This window comes from Peromyscus maniculatus, chromosome 6, assembly GCF_049852395.1.
Source record: "Peromyscus maniculatus bairdii isolate BWxNUB_F1_BW_parent chromosome 6, HU_Pman_BW_mat_3.1, whole genome shotgun sequence".
Classification (NCBI taxonomy): domain Eukaryota; kingdom Metazoa; phylum Chordata; class Mammalia; order Rodentia; family Cricetidae; genus Peromyscus; species Peromyscus maniculatus.
In genome coordinates this window covers 117613497-117627355 of record NC_134857.1, presented here as the reverse complement: position 1 = coordinate 117627355, position 13859 = coordinate 117613497, and the positions used below count along the sequence as shown (strand labels likewise).

The 13859-nt window shown below is 41.6% G+C and overlaps 1 protein-coding gene across 1 annotated transcript in view; it reads left to right on the top strand.

The window, feature by feature from the left end:
- Mttp (microsomal triglyceride transfer protein) overlaps window positions 1-13859 on the top strand; it is a 40780-nt gene that overhangs the window by 6890 nt on the left and 20031 nt on the right. The window contains exons 3-10 of the mRNA XM_006970325.4: window positions 442-585; window positions 5411-5518; window positions 7185-7301; window positions 7590-7729; window positions 8424-8574; window positions 9562-9719; window positions 11091-11259; window positions 12161-12268. Of these exons, the coding sequence (XP_006970387.1) occupies window positions 442-585; window positions 5411-5518; window positions 7185-7301; window positions 7590-7729; window positions 8424-8574; window positions 9562-9719; window positions 11091-11259; window positions 12161-12268 (1095 nt within the window). The remainder of the gene's footprint in view (window positions 1-441; window positions 586-5410; window positions 5519-7184; window positions 7302-7589; window positions 7730-8423; window positions 8575-9561; window positions 9720-11090; window positions 11260-12160; window positions 12269-13859) is intronic.

The window sequence follows — 13859 nt, the reverse complement described above, 5'->3', positions numbered from 1 at the left end:
GCTTCCCTGCAGAAAACATTGCCTGCATCCATCCTTGTTCTGTAATTCTGCTGCTGACCTTCACTGTATAAACACAGGAGGCAGAATGGGCAGGAATGTTTCCAGACACACTACAGACAGGGAAAGGAGGAGGTAGACAGCCACTGTTTAAGACCAGTGAGAAAAGTGCCAGTGAGACAAAAGAGCCAGATTCAAGGCACATGTATTATAACTCAAGGTCACAGAGTTAAGTGTTCTCACCTTCGATTAGTTAAAATAGCTAATGTTAAATACCTTCCGTTTTAAAGTCAGAGCACTTGTCGAGTAATGAGTAATGTGAGTGACAAGTCCTGCGAATCAACGTTGGAAAGGATGACGACCTCAGTTGGTCTCCTTTACCATTTTCTTTTTAGGAGGCAGATGTGGGAATGTTTTCCTAACTGTGTTCTTTTCTTGACTTAGATGACAACTGTCAACGTTGAAAATGTGAACCAACAGAGAGGAGAGAAGAGCATCTTCAAAGGCAAAACTGCACCGAAGATCCTAGGAAAGGACAACCTGGAGGCGCTGCAGAGACCCATGCTCCTTCACCTGGTCCGGGGGAAGGTGAGCCTCTGGCTTTCTTCCTGTTTCCTGCTCGGGCCCCCTTTCAGTGGGTCGTGCTCTGAGGGACTCATTGTTACCACCTGTTTTCAGTGGAATCATTTCAAGAACTGAGGGGCAAAGGCTGCTGAACAAATGTCTCCAAAGGAAATGAAACCATGCTCTGAATTCTATTTCCTACCCAGCTTCTCTCTGTCTCTGTCTCTGTGTGTGTCTCTCTCTCTCATTAAAGTCTTTGTAATAGAATGAAGTATTGGCTTCTGGATGAGAAACACTGTTTTTAAAGTGCATCTCTTATTAGCTATTAAACTAGGAAGGATTACAGAGCTATTGTAACACAGAAAATCATTACAGCATGTTAGGTAAGTTCAGGAAAGCAGTAGGCAGATTAGAATGAAAGGTAAAAGTTTAGATAAGTAATATTAATGTGCGAGGGTATCTGTCTGGGCAAAACACAAAACTGACATCTTCCTGTGTCATGTTGAAGACACAGCAGCTTTCAAAATATTTAGACCTTCTTTAGAAATATGACTTGGAAAAGCACTAAACAGAGCAAAATGATGAATGAATATTGTAATATCCATCTAGAAGCCCAATAAGGAAATTCTGTAAACTTTCAGAAGTTTTACTTATGATTTAAATCTAACCTATTTTATGGTCCTACTATGTTGGAACTGAAAGCAATTGTGAACAGTAAATGATCAGGCATTCCACATTCTAGTTGAGGAAGGTTTGGGTATCTTATTCACAAAGGAAGATGTGAGCTCAAGTTTAGTCATGAGGTAGAAAACAATAGGGAGATAGGGGAGCTACAGCTGTCATTTTACATGTCTCCAACCTTCAACTTTCTACCTCAAAAAAATGATGAGAAGTACTGTAAAGCAAAAATGCCAGAAACCTCTTTGCAAAGCAGGATGCACATTTGTTATGAAGTACTCCAAGAAGGGCTCAGAGGCAGGCATGTGCTACATCACATAAACTCTGAACCCCAGTCTCTCAGAATGCCTTTCTCTTTCTCCACTTCGCAGAATCTTTCCCTTGATTCAAGCTTTGTTCCCATGTCCTGCTTTCTTTTATAGCAGTCACACCCTCTTGGTCAGCTGGAAACAGCCATGTGACTTCACCCCACTCTTGGTGCTTTGGAACCCACTCATGGCCTTCCCACTTCTCTTTTAGCCATCCATATTCATTGCTAAGTTACAGCTTTCAGCAGAGAAAACGCCCAATCCTGTTAATATTCCATCCCCTCCACTCTCGGCTCCATGTCTTTCTTCCCCTTCCCCAAAGTGTCTCCACCTTGTCCTGACTGGTGTGTCCATAAAGCTTTTCCTAACCTCCTCCAAGCCCACCACCCCTTGAGTGCGTTATAATTCTCTGTCTTCTGTCCACAGTAGCAGCGGGTTTCTCATGGGCAGCATCACATCTTTCTTTTAGTGCATTCAGCAACTTGATTATAGTGAAAATTCAATGAGTGTTTGTAGAGTAAAAGGGTGAACACGAAAGTTGATGAGAGGCTAAGTGAACCAGTCTCGGCTTCTGATTCAGTTAGTGATAAGTAAAGGGAACGCCGTGCTTATGGCGTGCTGAGCTCTGCCTGACCACACCACAGACATGGTCTCCTGCGCTAGTCACAGACCTGGGAGGTTGCCGCTGTGTTATACTCCTGTGGCAGATGAGGAGCTGGAGTTCTGAGAAGTTAAGAAAATTTCCAAAGGCCACAGAACTGACAGGTCACGAAGCTGACACTTGAAGCAGAGTCTGTGCCCTCCCTTCTGTGTGCCACTCATCATCCTCCTGGATTGACTTGGAGAATTCTCTGTTTTATTTTTCACCGTATGTATTCACTTACTTGATTTGCATATGGCTCAACTTTATTAACACAGAACACAGATATTTTCTTCTCTGGACCTCCAAAGTGGCAAGCTTCTTGAGTCCATTAAATATTAATTGCATTTATGGTCTTGACCACAGCCTATCATTTTACAGTGCCTTTGCCAGAAGTTGAGTGCAAAGTCTTGCCGTGCACACACGTAAGAACTCAGTGCCTTCACTGTTCAAAGGCTGCATGAAGCTGCCACATCACTATTTCAGTGACACCAATGTGCCAGCCCAACGGGAGGTGATGATTTGCTGTAGCCATGGGTTAAAGTACATCATTATATATCTCTCAATTGTACAATAAAGTACCTGGGAAAGGCTTGATCCTGTAGACTAAGAAGTCAAAGGGAATTTCCGGCCACATCGATGTTAGAAAGGTCATTGTCATTTCAGATTACAAGGAGAGCAGCTGCACAGGCAGGGGACCTGCTGATGGACAGCTTTCTTGGAGGACATTTCTGCCCTAGGCCAAATCTACACAAGACTTCTGGGATTTCAAGAGAATCTTTTTGTTTTTCCAGAGCCCCCTTTCTCTTCTCCCCATTTACAGCTCCCATATTTACATTAGGAAAGAACCCAACAGAATACTCAGATGCATATTCATTGTGCATTTTCTGTTTCCCACAATCACTCATTGACCATATGGAAGTGCTTGGGTACCATCTGAATTTGTCCGCATTCAACAAGCTAAGTTGGGAACATGGCAGTTACCTGTTAAATTCATTAACACTGACAAATGAAAGGTTCTGTTGGTTTTGGTCGTCTGTACTGATAAAATTAAGTTTGCTTCTTATTTTGCATTGTTTCCTGGTGTGAATCTGCTATCTAAACCTGGCTTTTCAGCTCCTGCTCCCACGCTGACCCTGCAAAGGAGCCGTGGGTGGTGCCTGTCAAAATCACCCATGTCTTCATTTGCTTCTGTCCCATACTGCTTGACTGTGCTCTGTCTTATAGTTAAATACCAAAGACAAAATGGTGAATCCCTGTTTGCAGGAATCAGTTCAACTTATTTTTGTTGTTTAGGCAAGGATGTAAATTTGAACTTCTGTTACTGAGTCCATGAATTACGGGGGAATCTTCTTCCTAAGGGAAAATACAGTTCCAAGGGAAAATGGCCCCAGATTTCACCACAGGATGCTGGGTTCTCCTTCCTGGCAGTCCGCCTAGTCTCACTCTCAGTTTGAGTTCCCCATGTGGAAAGCTTAGCTTACTGTTCTCTGGACTCTGATGACTCTGGATTCAGATCGGAGGCCTGAGCGCTTGGGTATTTAGAATTCATTTCAGAACTAAATGAAGTTATCATCAGCTTTATCGCCCGAACACCATAAAACATACTCAGTTCCTCTTGTGAAATAGTGAATTTAAGATTACTTCTATGACAGTCACATGGGTCAAACTTCAAAGTTCCAGTTTATGAAGATTATCATTGTTCAGTAATTTGATGTTTGAATATGGATAAGGATGTCATCTTTACTTTGGATCAGATTGGTCTGTCCTAGAAATAAACAGTTTCAGCTTCTGAAATAACAGCCATACATAGGACAAAACAAAAGGCTTGTCTACTTTTCTAGTTGTAGGAAAACAATAAATATCAATAGAAAAAGCCAAACCTTTTTGGCTCTGTCTCTGGGTTTATGCTTTTCAGATTACTGACTATGACTGTTCCTGCTAAAGGAAGGAAATCCAGTTTATAGTATAGAGCATCAGAGAGCCAGCTTGGATCTGAGAAGTTGCCAGTGGTTTGTTTGAGAATATGATCCCTGGATTTTCAGACAGTGAGGTCACTGTCACAGGTCCCTTTAACCAGCACAGACAACACGATTCCAACACTGAAGGATTAGACAGTGGAGTGACTAAAACTGACCGTAGATACAGTAGCCAGAAAACCTGTCACTAGGCAGAGTGTGTCTAGGAAGTAAAAATAGAGAGTTGAGGTACTTGGAAAGCTGATTCAGGCACAATATTATCTCCTAAGACATGAGAAATTTTTGGGTAGGCTGAATTATTCAGATTAGTATTAATTAAATTCATCGCATTACTGAACTTTAAATTCTATGTTTGGTTGGTTGGTTTTTGAGAAATAGGAAAGCGTTGGGAATTTGGGGGGCAGAAATGCTCTGCCTCAGCTTGTGTAGACCATAGTAATTTTTACAGGGAAGGCGTGTCTGCCCTCTGCTTCTAAACCGTGTGATGTGCTTGAAGTCAGTCCAAGGTGAAAACAATAAGCTGTCCTCTAAACACTTCTCTTCACTTTTTTGCACTGTTTCTTAAAGATGGGCTGACTCATTAAAATGATAAAAGATACAGTGCCAATAAATGTCAAGGGTAAAACAGAGCCAAGTCACTTCCTACTCCTGCCAAATCACTCTTCTCATTTCAGCCTTTGCCGACCTTCTAATGAGAACCATAACCAGTAGTCATGGGTAGGGTGCGCCGTCCAAACAAGCCCGCCGGTCCTCCACCCTCTGCACTTCTACCCAGAGCAGCAGCGATGCTCAGGGATCACTTGGGTCATCTGGGTTCTATTCATGGGCGAACCTGGGCGCTGTCAGAGCCATTTCAGGAATCTGAACTGCCATTTGTGGCGATTGTCATTCTCTTCTAAGAACCTTTCATTCATTAGTTTGTGTTTCAAGCAGAATTATAAGAGAAAAGTATGTGATGTGAACGAAAGGAACGCTCTAGTTTTTCTTCCTTGCACAGCCCTGGTTTTCCACAGAAATCCCCGACTCGGTAATGACCATCATGTTCTGAACCATCATTTTCGGCTCCTAAGTCCCATTTCCTGATGGCCTAGCTTCTTAGAAATAAAACCTGCTTCTTTTCACAAGAAAGAAATCACAGCTTTGCGCTGACAGTATCTCACACCATCAGTAGAGGTGAGAACCCGGCCCTCCAGATCTGATAAGCAATGTACCATCGCTTCATTTTTGTTTCTCTTTCCCTTTAGGTCAAAGAGTTCTACTCCTATGAAAATGAGCCCGTGGGCATCGAAAATCTCAAGAGAGGCTTGGCTAGCTTATTCCAGATGCAGTTAAGCTCCGGAACCATCAACGAGGTACTTAGTGATGATTCTAAGAATTCAGCATCCTGGTGAGGGGAAGGAGTGCTCACCTGTAATCTCAGCTACTTGGGAGCTAAGACCAGACTTTAGGCAAAGGTCCTGAATAACTTAATGAAAACCACCAGCTCTCCACCACCCTCATAAGAGCTGGGTATACACTTCTGTGCTAGTTCCCTGTGTAGCAGACAGAGACAGGTGAATTCTGAGAGTTCACTGGCCAGCCCTGCTGGCCCAAAAGGTGAGCTTAAGTTTCAGTGAGAGAACTGGTCTCAAGGGAATAAGGCAAAAAGTGATGGAGGAAAACACCTTATGCCCTCTAGGTATGGCCTACATGTATGCATATGGATGTGTACACACACACAGACAGGTGTACATATATGCACACAGGTGTGCACACATGCATTTATCACATACATAACACACACATACATACCTCCCAAGCAATAATAAAATCTAAGAAGGGCTGGGGATATGGATCAGTAGCAGAGAGCTTGTTGAACATTCATGAGGCAGTTCAAGCCCCAGTACTACAAAATAAATAAGTAGGCCAATGAATAAGTCAATCAGCATCTTGTCAATAAGCATATCAAAATTGTTTGTAAGAATTTCTGCCTGTTGAAATTCTACAGAAAATTAAAAGTGCTGTTCTGTTTTAGAAAAGTTGACTTAAGTTAGGTAGTCAGATCTCATTTACATATGAAATTATTTATTGATTAAAAACAGAGTTAAGGAATTATAACCAATTATATTAAAGGGACTTTAGATAATTGTTATATATGCAGAAAACGTTGGGTGTCCAATGGTGTTTAGGTGTCTCTGTCCTGCTGCCTTGTGGGGAGCATATTAAAAATACGTTTCCTGGATTTATCCCAAGGATGCTGAAATTGTAGACAAGCAAAGAGCTGAGCATCTGCAGTTTAATATCTCAGATATTTGGAATGCAGTGTCAGTGTGCAGACTCACTACTTTACCCCAATCCCCTAATTCAGTAAAGAAATAGAAACGAGTTAGAGAAATCATAGGTCTCCAGCTATCACATCTGAGTCAAGCTGTACACAGTTTTCCTGGTCTTAGTTCACCCAGCCCATGGGTGGAGGGCCGAGGGAATGTGGCTGGACTGCTTGCTAACACGGCAGCCGGTGTGGTGCCAGCTCAGGGCCAAGGGGAAAGCTCGGAGGAGCGGAGCAGAGTCTGTATTGGGATGTTTTCGTCTAAACGCAATTTTTTTTTATTATGAATGGCAATGAGTTTAGTTAATCCCATGAGTTTCAAGAATTTATGACCATATTTCTTTGTTAAAATCACACACCATCTTGCTACAGCCTTTAAAAACACCTCTCCCTCCCTAGATAATTACCCATATGACCAGAGATTTCAGTTATGGTCAGGCAGTGTGTCCAAATCCTAAACTCAGAGAGAAGTAGGAATTGCCCATGGTTCCTGGGACCGCTGAGGAGGTGTTTTAAGACTCAATGAAAGAAAGTGAGAGTCAGCGTCCTGTAGGAGCCCCCCAGGATTTCTGTCCTTTTGTTTTGTCCTCCTGGGGTGGGGTGGGGTTCTGCCATGGCATATTAGGAGCCCAGGAATCAAGCCTCTTCCTGGGAGAACACAGATGGTCCACACGACATCCCAAGCATTACGCTCTTACTTCCTGCTCCAGGTAGATATCTCTGGGGATTGTAAAGTGACCTACCAGGCTCAGCAAGACAAAGTGATCAAAATGAAGGCCCTGGATACATGCAAAATCGAGAGGCCTGGGTTTACAACACTGAACCAGGTACGTAAGGCAGATACTGCTTTCTTTGGGGCATTCGAAAATGCCGTTCTATAGGGATTTAAATAGTAGGAAAGAACAAAGCAGTGTAACTTGAAGACATTTATCGTTTTTAGTTTAGGTTACATTTTCACATGTGCCAAATGAATCGATATTTAATGTGTTGTGGGTGATGGGCAATGGTGTCAGAGAGGCACTCTGTGGAAAATCGAGAGGGGGCTGCTATTTGACTCAATTGAAGATTAAGAATAACTACTTTCTACTTACTCACCTATGTCTTTACTTATGCAGGTGCTGGGTGTCAGCTCAAAAGCCACATCTGTCACCACCTATAAGATAGAGGACAGCTTTGTCACAGCTGTGCTTGCCGAAGAGACGAGGGCTTTTGCCTTAAACTTCCTACCAAGCATTGCAGGAACAATAGTATCGAAGTAAGACAATGCCAGAATTCTTATTTTCCTTCTTCTATTATTATGTTCAACTTTTTCTCCTATACATTATTGTATGTGACTTGTAAATAGGGGTGTGTGTATGTGTGTGTGTGTGTGTGTGCCTGTGTATGCATGTACACATGGATTCTTTATTTCAACTGAATTCCTTGAAAAAATTAAATTAAACCTGTTCATCGTCATTTTTCACACAATCTAGTTATATATACAAAACACTAGTTTTTCCCATCTATTGATGACAGATGCATTTCTAAGAGAGCATATCAGAAAAAAGTCACTACTGAGACCATTTTCTGGGAAATAAGCTTTGCCGACTGTGTTGGCTCACAGATGACATGTGATTGCCTTGAACGTGATTTTCAGAAAACAGGTCTAAATTCAGAAGGGCTGACACCCCATGTCTTGTTCAGCACCCAGGCAAATTTTCTCTTGGCATGATATTTTGAAAGTCTAGACTTAAACTTCCAAGCCTTTGAATAAGACAGTTACACCAGAAAAATTACATAATTTTGTTGGGGTTTAAGGTGTCCCTGGAGATTCTGCAGCCCGAGTGTAGATGGAGTAAGTTAGTTGGTTTTTTACTTGCTGAAATAACTGCAGTTTTTGTATTGTTTCTTCTCTCTCACATACAAACATCCATTCTTATAATGTGCTGTTGCCATCTGGTGTCGCACAGGCAGAAACTGGAGCTGAAGACGACTGAAGCAGGTCCGAGGATGATACCCGGGAAGCAAGTTGCAGGTGTAATTAAAGCACTTGATTCCAAGTACACAGCCATTCCCATCGTGGGGCAGGTCCTCCAGCAAGCCTGCAAAGGATGCCCTTCTGTAAGTGTGAGCAAACGGCACTGATGCTGGATTGTAATTGCCCATCACCCCTCCCGCCTGCCCTCCCTCCCTCCCTGCCTTCCTCCCTCCCTCCTTTCTCCTTTCCCTCTCTCCCTCCCTCCTTCCCTTTCTTCTTTTCTTCTCTATCTCTCTCCCTCCCTCTCTCTCTCCCTCCCTCCCTCCCTCCCTCCCTTCCTCTCTCTCTTTTTCTACAGTAAAAACTTCAGCTAATTCTATAAAGGAATCAATCGTTTTACTACAGATAGCAGGTGATTTACCACACAGTTAACAGTCACTGATAGATTTTAACATCCTATGCAATGAGGTTAAAAAAAATACTGAAGTGGAGAAGTTAAGTTATTGGCTTGTTTCAAAGCTGAAAGATACCGCTGACTAGAATTATTATATTTTCAAAACCATTGTATGATAACTATAATGTGTGAGAAAATGACCTTTTTCTTAATACTGCCCATTAAGCATAGATGCAGTCTCTGAACAGTTCATATCCCAATAACAGCATGACACTGGATTTCACACAAACAGTACTTTAAGAAGAGTAGGGAGCTGAAACTGTTTGAAAAGTTGATTTTCAGTGAGGTTCAAGTAAGTTAAAAAATGGTGCAGCTCTGCAGTAGATCTCACTTTGCCCCTCCCGAATACAGATACCCTGCTGTTAATTAATGTTCTGAACACCTTCACTAGTGTGCTCAAAGCCTGGCCTCAGATGTAGTTATGACAACAGTCATTGGGGGACCAACACATCCAAACATCGGTTGGCTGTTGCCCCAGGTCCTTCAAGTTCAGCACTGGCAGACAAAATGGTGCTGTGGAGGCATGGCCCCCAGGGGAAGCAGGCTGCTGTATTTGCTTCTAGCTTCATACAACCTATGAGATGATCTAGGTGACCATTGTGTTGTGGAGAACAGCTCCCTTTGCAAACTGTGAGCTCAGAATGAAGGGGGGCTGCACTGCACCCATGTTTTGCAGCTGGCGGAGCACTGGCAGTCTATCAGAACACACCTGGAGCCTGAAAACCTGTCCAATGCCAAGGCTGTCAGCAGCTTCCTGGCCTTCATTCAGCACCTCAGGACTGCCAGGAGAGAAGAGATCCTCCAGATTCTGAAGTCAGAGAAGAAAGAAGTGCTGTAAGCCCCCATTGTTGCTCGGGGTCATCTATCAGGAAAATGTTCTTACACTGTTACTGTCTTTTAATTATTTTTTTTAAATTGATTTACTTTATGTGTTTGAGCACTGCTACATGTATGTATGCACATCATGCATGTCTGCTGCCCCTGGAGGTCAGAAGAGGGTATTGGATCCCCTGGAACTGGAGTCACAGGTTGTTGTGAGCTGCCATATGGGTGCTGGGAATTGAACCTGGTTCTTCTGCAAGAGCAGCAGTGCCCTAAATCACTGAGCCATCTCTCTAACCCTGTTTTTTGTTATATAAGAAGGACCCCTTTCAACCTTCTATCCTACCTCCTTCTGCTGGTCTGCACTCTCTAACTGCTGTGCCACAGGTCAGTAACAATGCTCACTTGTCCAGAAGTACATCAGTTTCACACTGATTCTCATGACGATTGTTTTGTGTCCATGAGTCTAAATTAGTACAGACTCCAGTTTATAATCATGCTCTGAAACGGAGGTTGCCTCGCTTCTATGGAATTGTGTTTTCAAGCTATTAATCAATTTTGTTTGTTTGATATATTTTGAGACAAAATTTTGCTCTGTTGTCCAGGCTATCCTGAAATTTACTATGTAGCCCAGGCTGGGCTTGAACCTGGGTTGATCCTCCTGCCTCAACCTCCTTAGTGTTAGGATTACAGGACTGAGCCACTATGAGTGTGAGCTCAGTATGTAGTATTTATATTCATTATTTATATTCATATTCATTCATATGTTCATTAGTGTGAAAAATCAGTTAAAATTTTATCATGCCCAGACTCAACTAACCAAGGATATTTTTTATGACTAGCTTTTAACTAGAATCTCTCCATGGAAGACAATAACACATTTGTTGTGGATAAAATAGAACTATACCATGGTGTCTTTTTTATTTTAAAAGGGAAAAAACTTCTCTCTTACATATGAAGTTAAAATAGTTATCCATTTTCTATCAATAATGGTGTTTGAGTTAAACTAGGCGTTTGAGAAATGTGTATATTTACACATCCAATTAGAGAAAAGTATTCAATTTGGAACTTCAGATTCTATGTATTACTCATAGAAAATATTTTGAACTTAGTTTATGATTTTTATTTACGTAATTTTAACTTAGAAATCTTGAAATTGTGTTTGTTAGGCAAGTACAGTGTAGTAGTTTGTGTGTTCTCAGAAAAGAGCGGGAACTAGAGAGGTCTAAGGAGAATGGAGAGGGCTTTGGAGAATGTATTATTCATATTTTTTGTTCAAAGGGAAATGTACTTCTTTAGGAAGCTCACATTAATGGTGAGTGATGGAGATTTGTAGTAATGTCATTGTAAGTCCTGATGACTGACGTGACGCCTGCCTTACAGCCCTCAGCTGGTGGATGCTGTCACTTCTGCCCAGACTCCAGACTCACTGGAAGCCATCCTGGACTTTTTGGATTTCAAAAGTGACAGCAGCATTGTTCTCCAGGAGAGGTTCCTCTATGCCTGTGGATTTGCCTCCCACCCCGATGAAGAACTGCTTCGAGCACTCCTTGTAAGTCAGGGATGCTGGGAAAATAATGACCACGGAATGCTAAAATCAAAAATGATAAACAAAAAGCTTCTTTTTCTTCTTATCTTTTTCTGTTTTTTCTTCCTTTCTTCCTTTCTTTCTTTCTTTTTATTTGTTTTTTGAGAGAGGGTTTCTCTGTGTAGTTTTGGAGCCTGTCCTGGAACTTGCTCTGTAGACCAGGCTGGCTTCAAACTCACAGAGATCCACCTGCCTCTTCCTACTGAGTACTGGGATTAAAGGTGTGTACCACCACCGCCCAGCTATAATAACAAAAAGCTGCTTGAGCATAAGCAGGCATTAACAGTGGATCCAATCAGAGAGGAGGCCAAAGAGAGAGTCCACCTAGTATTCACATTCAGAGTTCGCTGGCCTCTTTTCTGTGCATTAGTCACTGACAGCACAGCAAATCTTCTCACTTAGGGTCTTTGCAGGCCCAGTGATCAGAACAACCAATGCTTTATGACAGCCTGAAGATTACGGCCACCTATCTTATCATGTGGCAAAGAAGAAAACACTGAGTGGAGAGTCTATGTGATGCTTCAATAAACCATTAGAGTTACTTTGACTTCAAAAAACTTCATGCTGTTTTTACATCCACATTGATGTCCCTGGTTCATATAAAGACTAGACTAACCTAAATAATCAAATCCCTGAACCCTGAAGGGTTCACAGATGGACTAGATCACCTGGGATCAGGCATTCTAGTAATCCTTTGTGCAAAACTAGACAACACGTTTCTAAGTGTCTCAAAAACAATTTCTGAGTTTGTTGTCTAGAAACACAAAATCATTTTTAGGTGTTTGTTACTTTGTTAACTGAAAGTGCCCCTTTGGAATGCTGAAGTGTTCTGATAACCTATTATTTGATCTCTGTTTGGCTACAGAGTAAGTTCAAAGGTTCGTTTGCAAGCAATGACATCAGAGAAACAGTTATGATCATCATTGGAGCTCTTGTCAGGAAGCTGTGTCAGAATGAAGGATGCAAGCTCAAAGTAAGTGCCACTGTCTCATGTCACTGCTGTCCAGACTTCCCAGTGTACTGCCATGCTGCCAACTCAGCCATTCCCCAGCCTCAAACCCGCTCCCCGTTTCCTTTTTGCCCAGCAATCATTCCCATCTCACTTACTTTACAGTTCAGTTGCTTATTAGCTTTCTTGTTTATTTCTGTCTGTCACTGGGATGTAAGCTCCACACAGTGATGAATCCTTGTTTTTCAATACCAGTTGCTTAAATGATTCCTAGTATATAGATTGTACTCAATAAATGCTGTCTAGAAAGCAAATCACCCATTAATCTTCCTCCTAATACATATTTGTTGATAGTCTTCTACATATGTACTTAGGCGTTGTTTTGTCTTTGTTTTTATTTGTCTTAGACAAATTGTGTGTGTGTGTGTGTGTGTGTGTGTGTGTGTGTGTGTGTGTGTGCATGTGTATGTGTGGTGGAGCTCAAACTCATAGCTTTGCATATGATTCTACTACTGAATTTCATCTGTAGCCTTGCCTACTTTTGAAATAGGCTCTCACTATGTAGCTCAAGTTTGCCTTGAATTCGCCTAAGTAGGCGTCAGACTCAACCTCCTACCTCAGACTCCCAGGAGCTGGGATTACGGTGTGTTTTCATACTATGCCTCCCCCTGTGCTTTTTTCTAGATATTTTGCAGTTTCAGATCTCAAGTTTAAATCCTTAATTGATTTTGAGCTAATTCTTGTACAGGAGTTAGTTAAGGATACACTTCCATTCTGCTGTATGTGAATGTATGTTTTTTCAAAGCCATATTGAAGACACTGTTTTCCCCATTGTATGTTCTTGGCATTTTTATGGAAAAAAATCATTTGACCATTGTTGTGTAGGCTTATTTATCCCAGGTTGATCCCACAGGCTGTTGTTTCTATACATTGATGCCAACACCATGCCATTTTTATGACTGTAGCTTAGTATTGTATTTTAAAATACAGTAATGTGATGTCTCCAGCTTTGTTCTTTTTACTCAGTAGCTTTGGCCATTTGGTGTCTTTTTTATTCTTTTCAGATTTTAGAACTATATTTTTTAGTTCTCTGAAGAATGTCATTGACATGTTTATATGTTTGCATTGAATCTGCTTTGGATCTTATACACATTTAATTCTTCCAACATGGGATATCCTTTTACTTATTAGTGATATCCTCAGCTGTTTCAGTCACCATTTTCTAGTGTTCAGTATACAGTGTCTCACTTCCTGGGTTATAAGTACTCTATTTTTTGATGCTATTATAAAAGGGCTGTTTTCGTAACTTCCTTTTCAGACACTACATTGTTAACATTTGGAAATACTACTGATTTTGTTGGTTGACATGTGTCCCGCCACTTTCCCAAATCCATGTATCAGTTCCAATAGTGAGATAATGGAGTTTGTAGGTTTTTCTGTGTGTAAAGCCATCTGGTCATGAAGCAGGTTGTTTCACATATTTATTTTCCCACTTAATGGCTGTTATTTCTATTTCTTGGCTAATTATTCTGGCTAGGACTTTTAAGTATGAGGATAAATAGTAGTGCCTACTAAGCATTCTTGTCTTGTTCCTGATCATAGAGAAGCCTTCAGC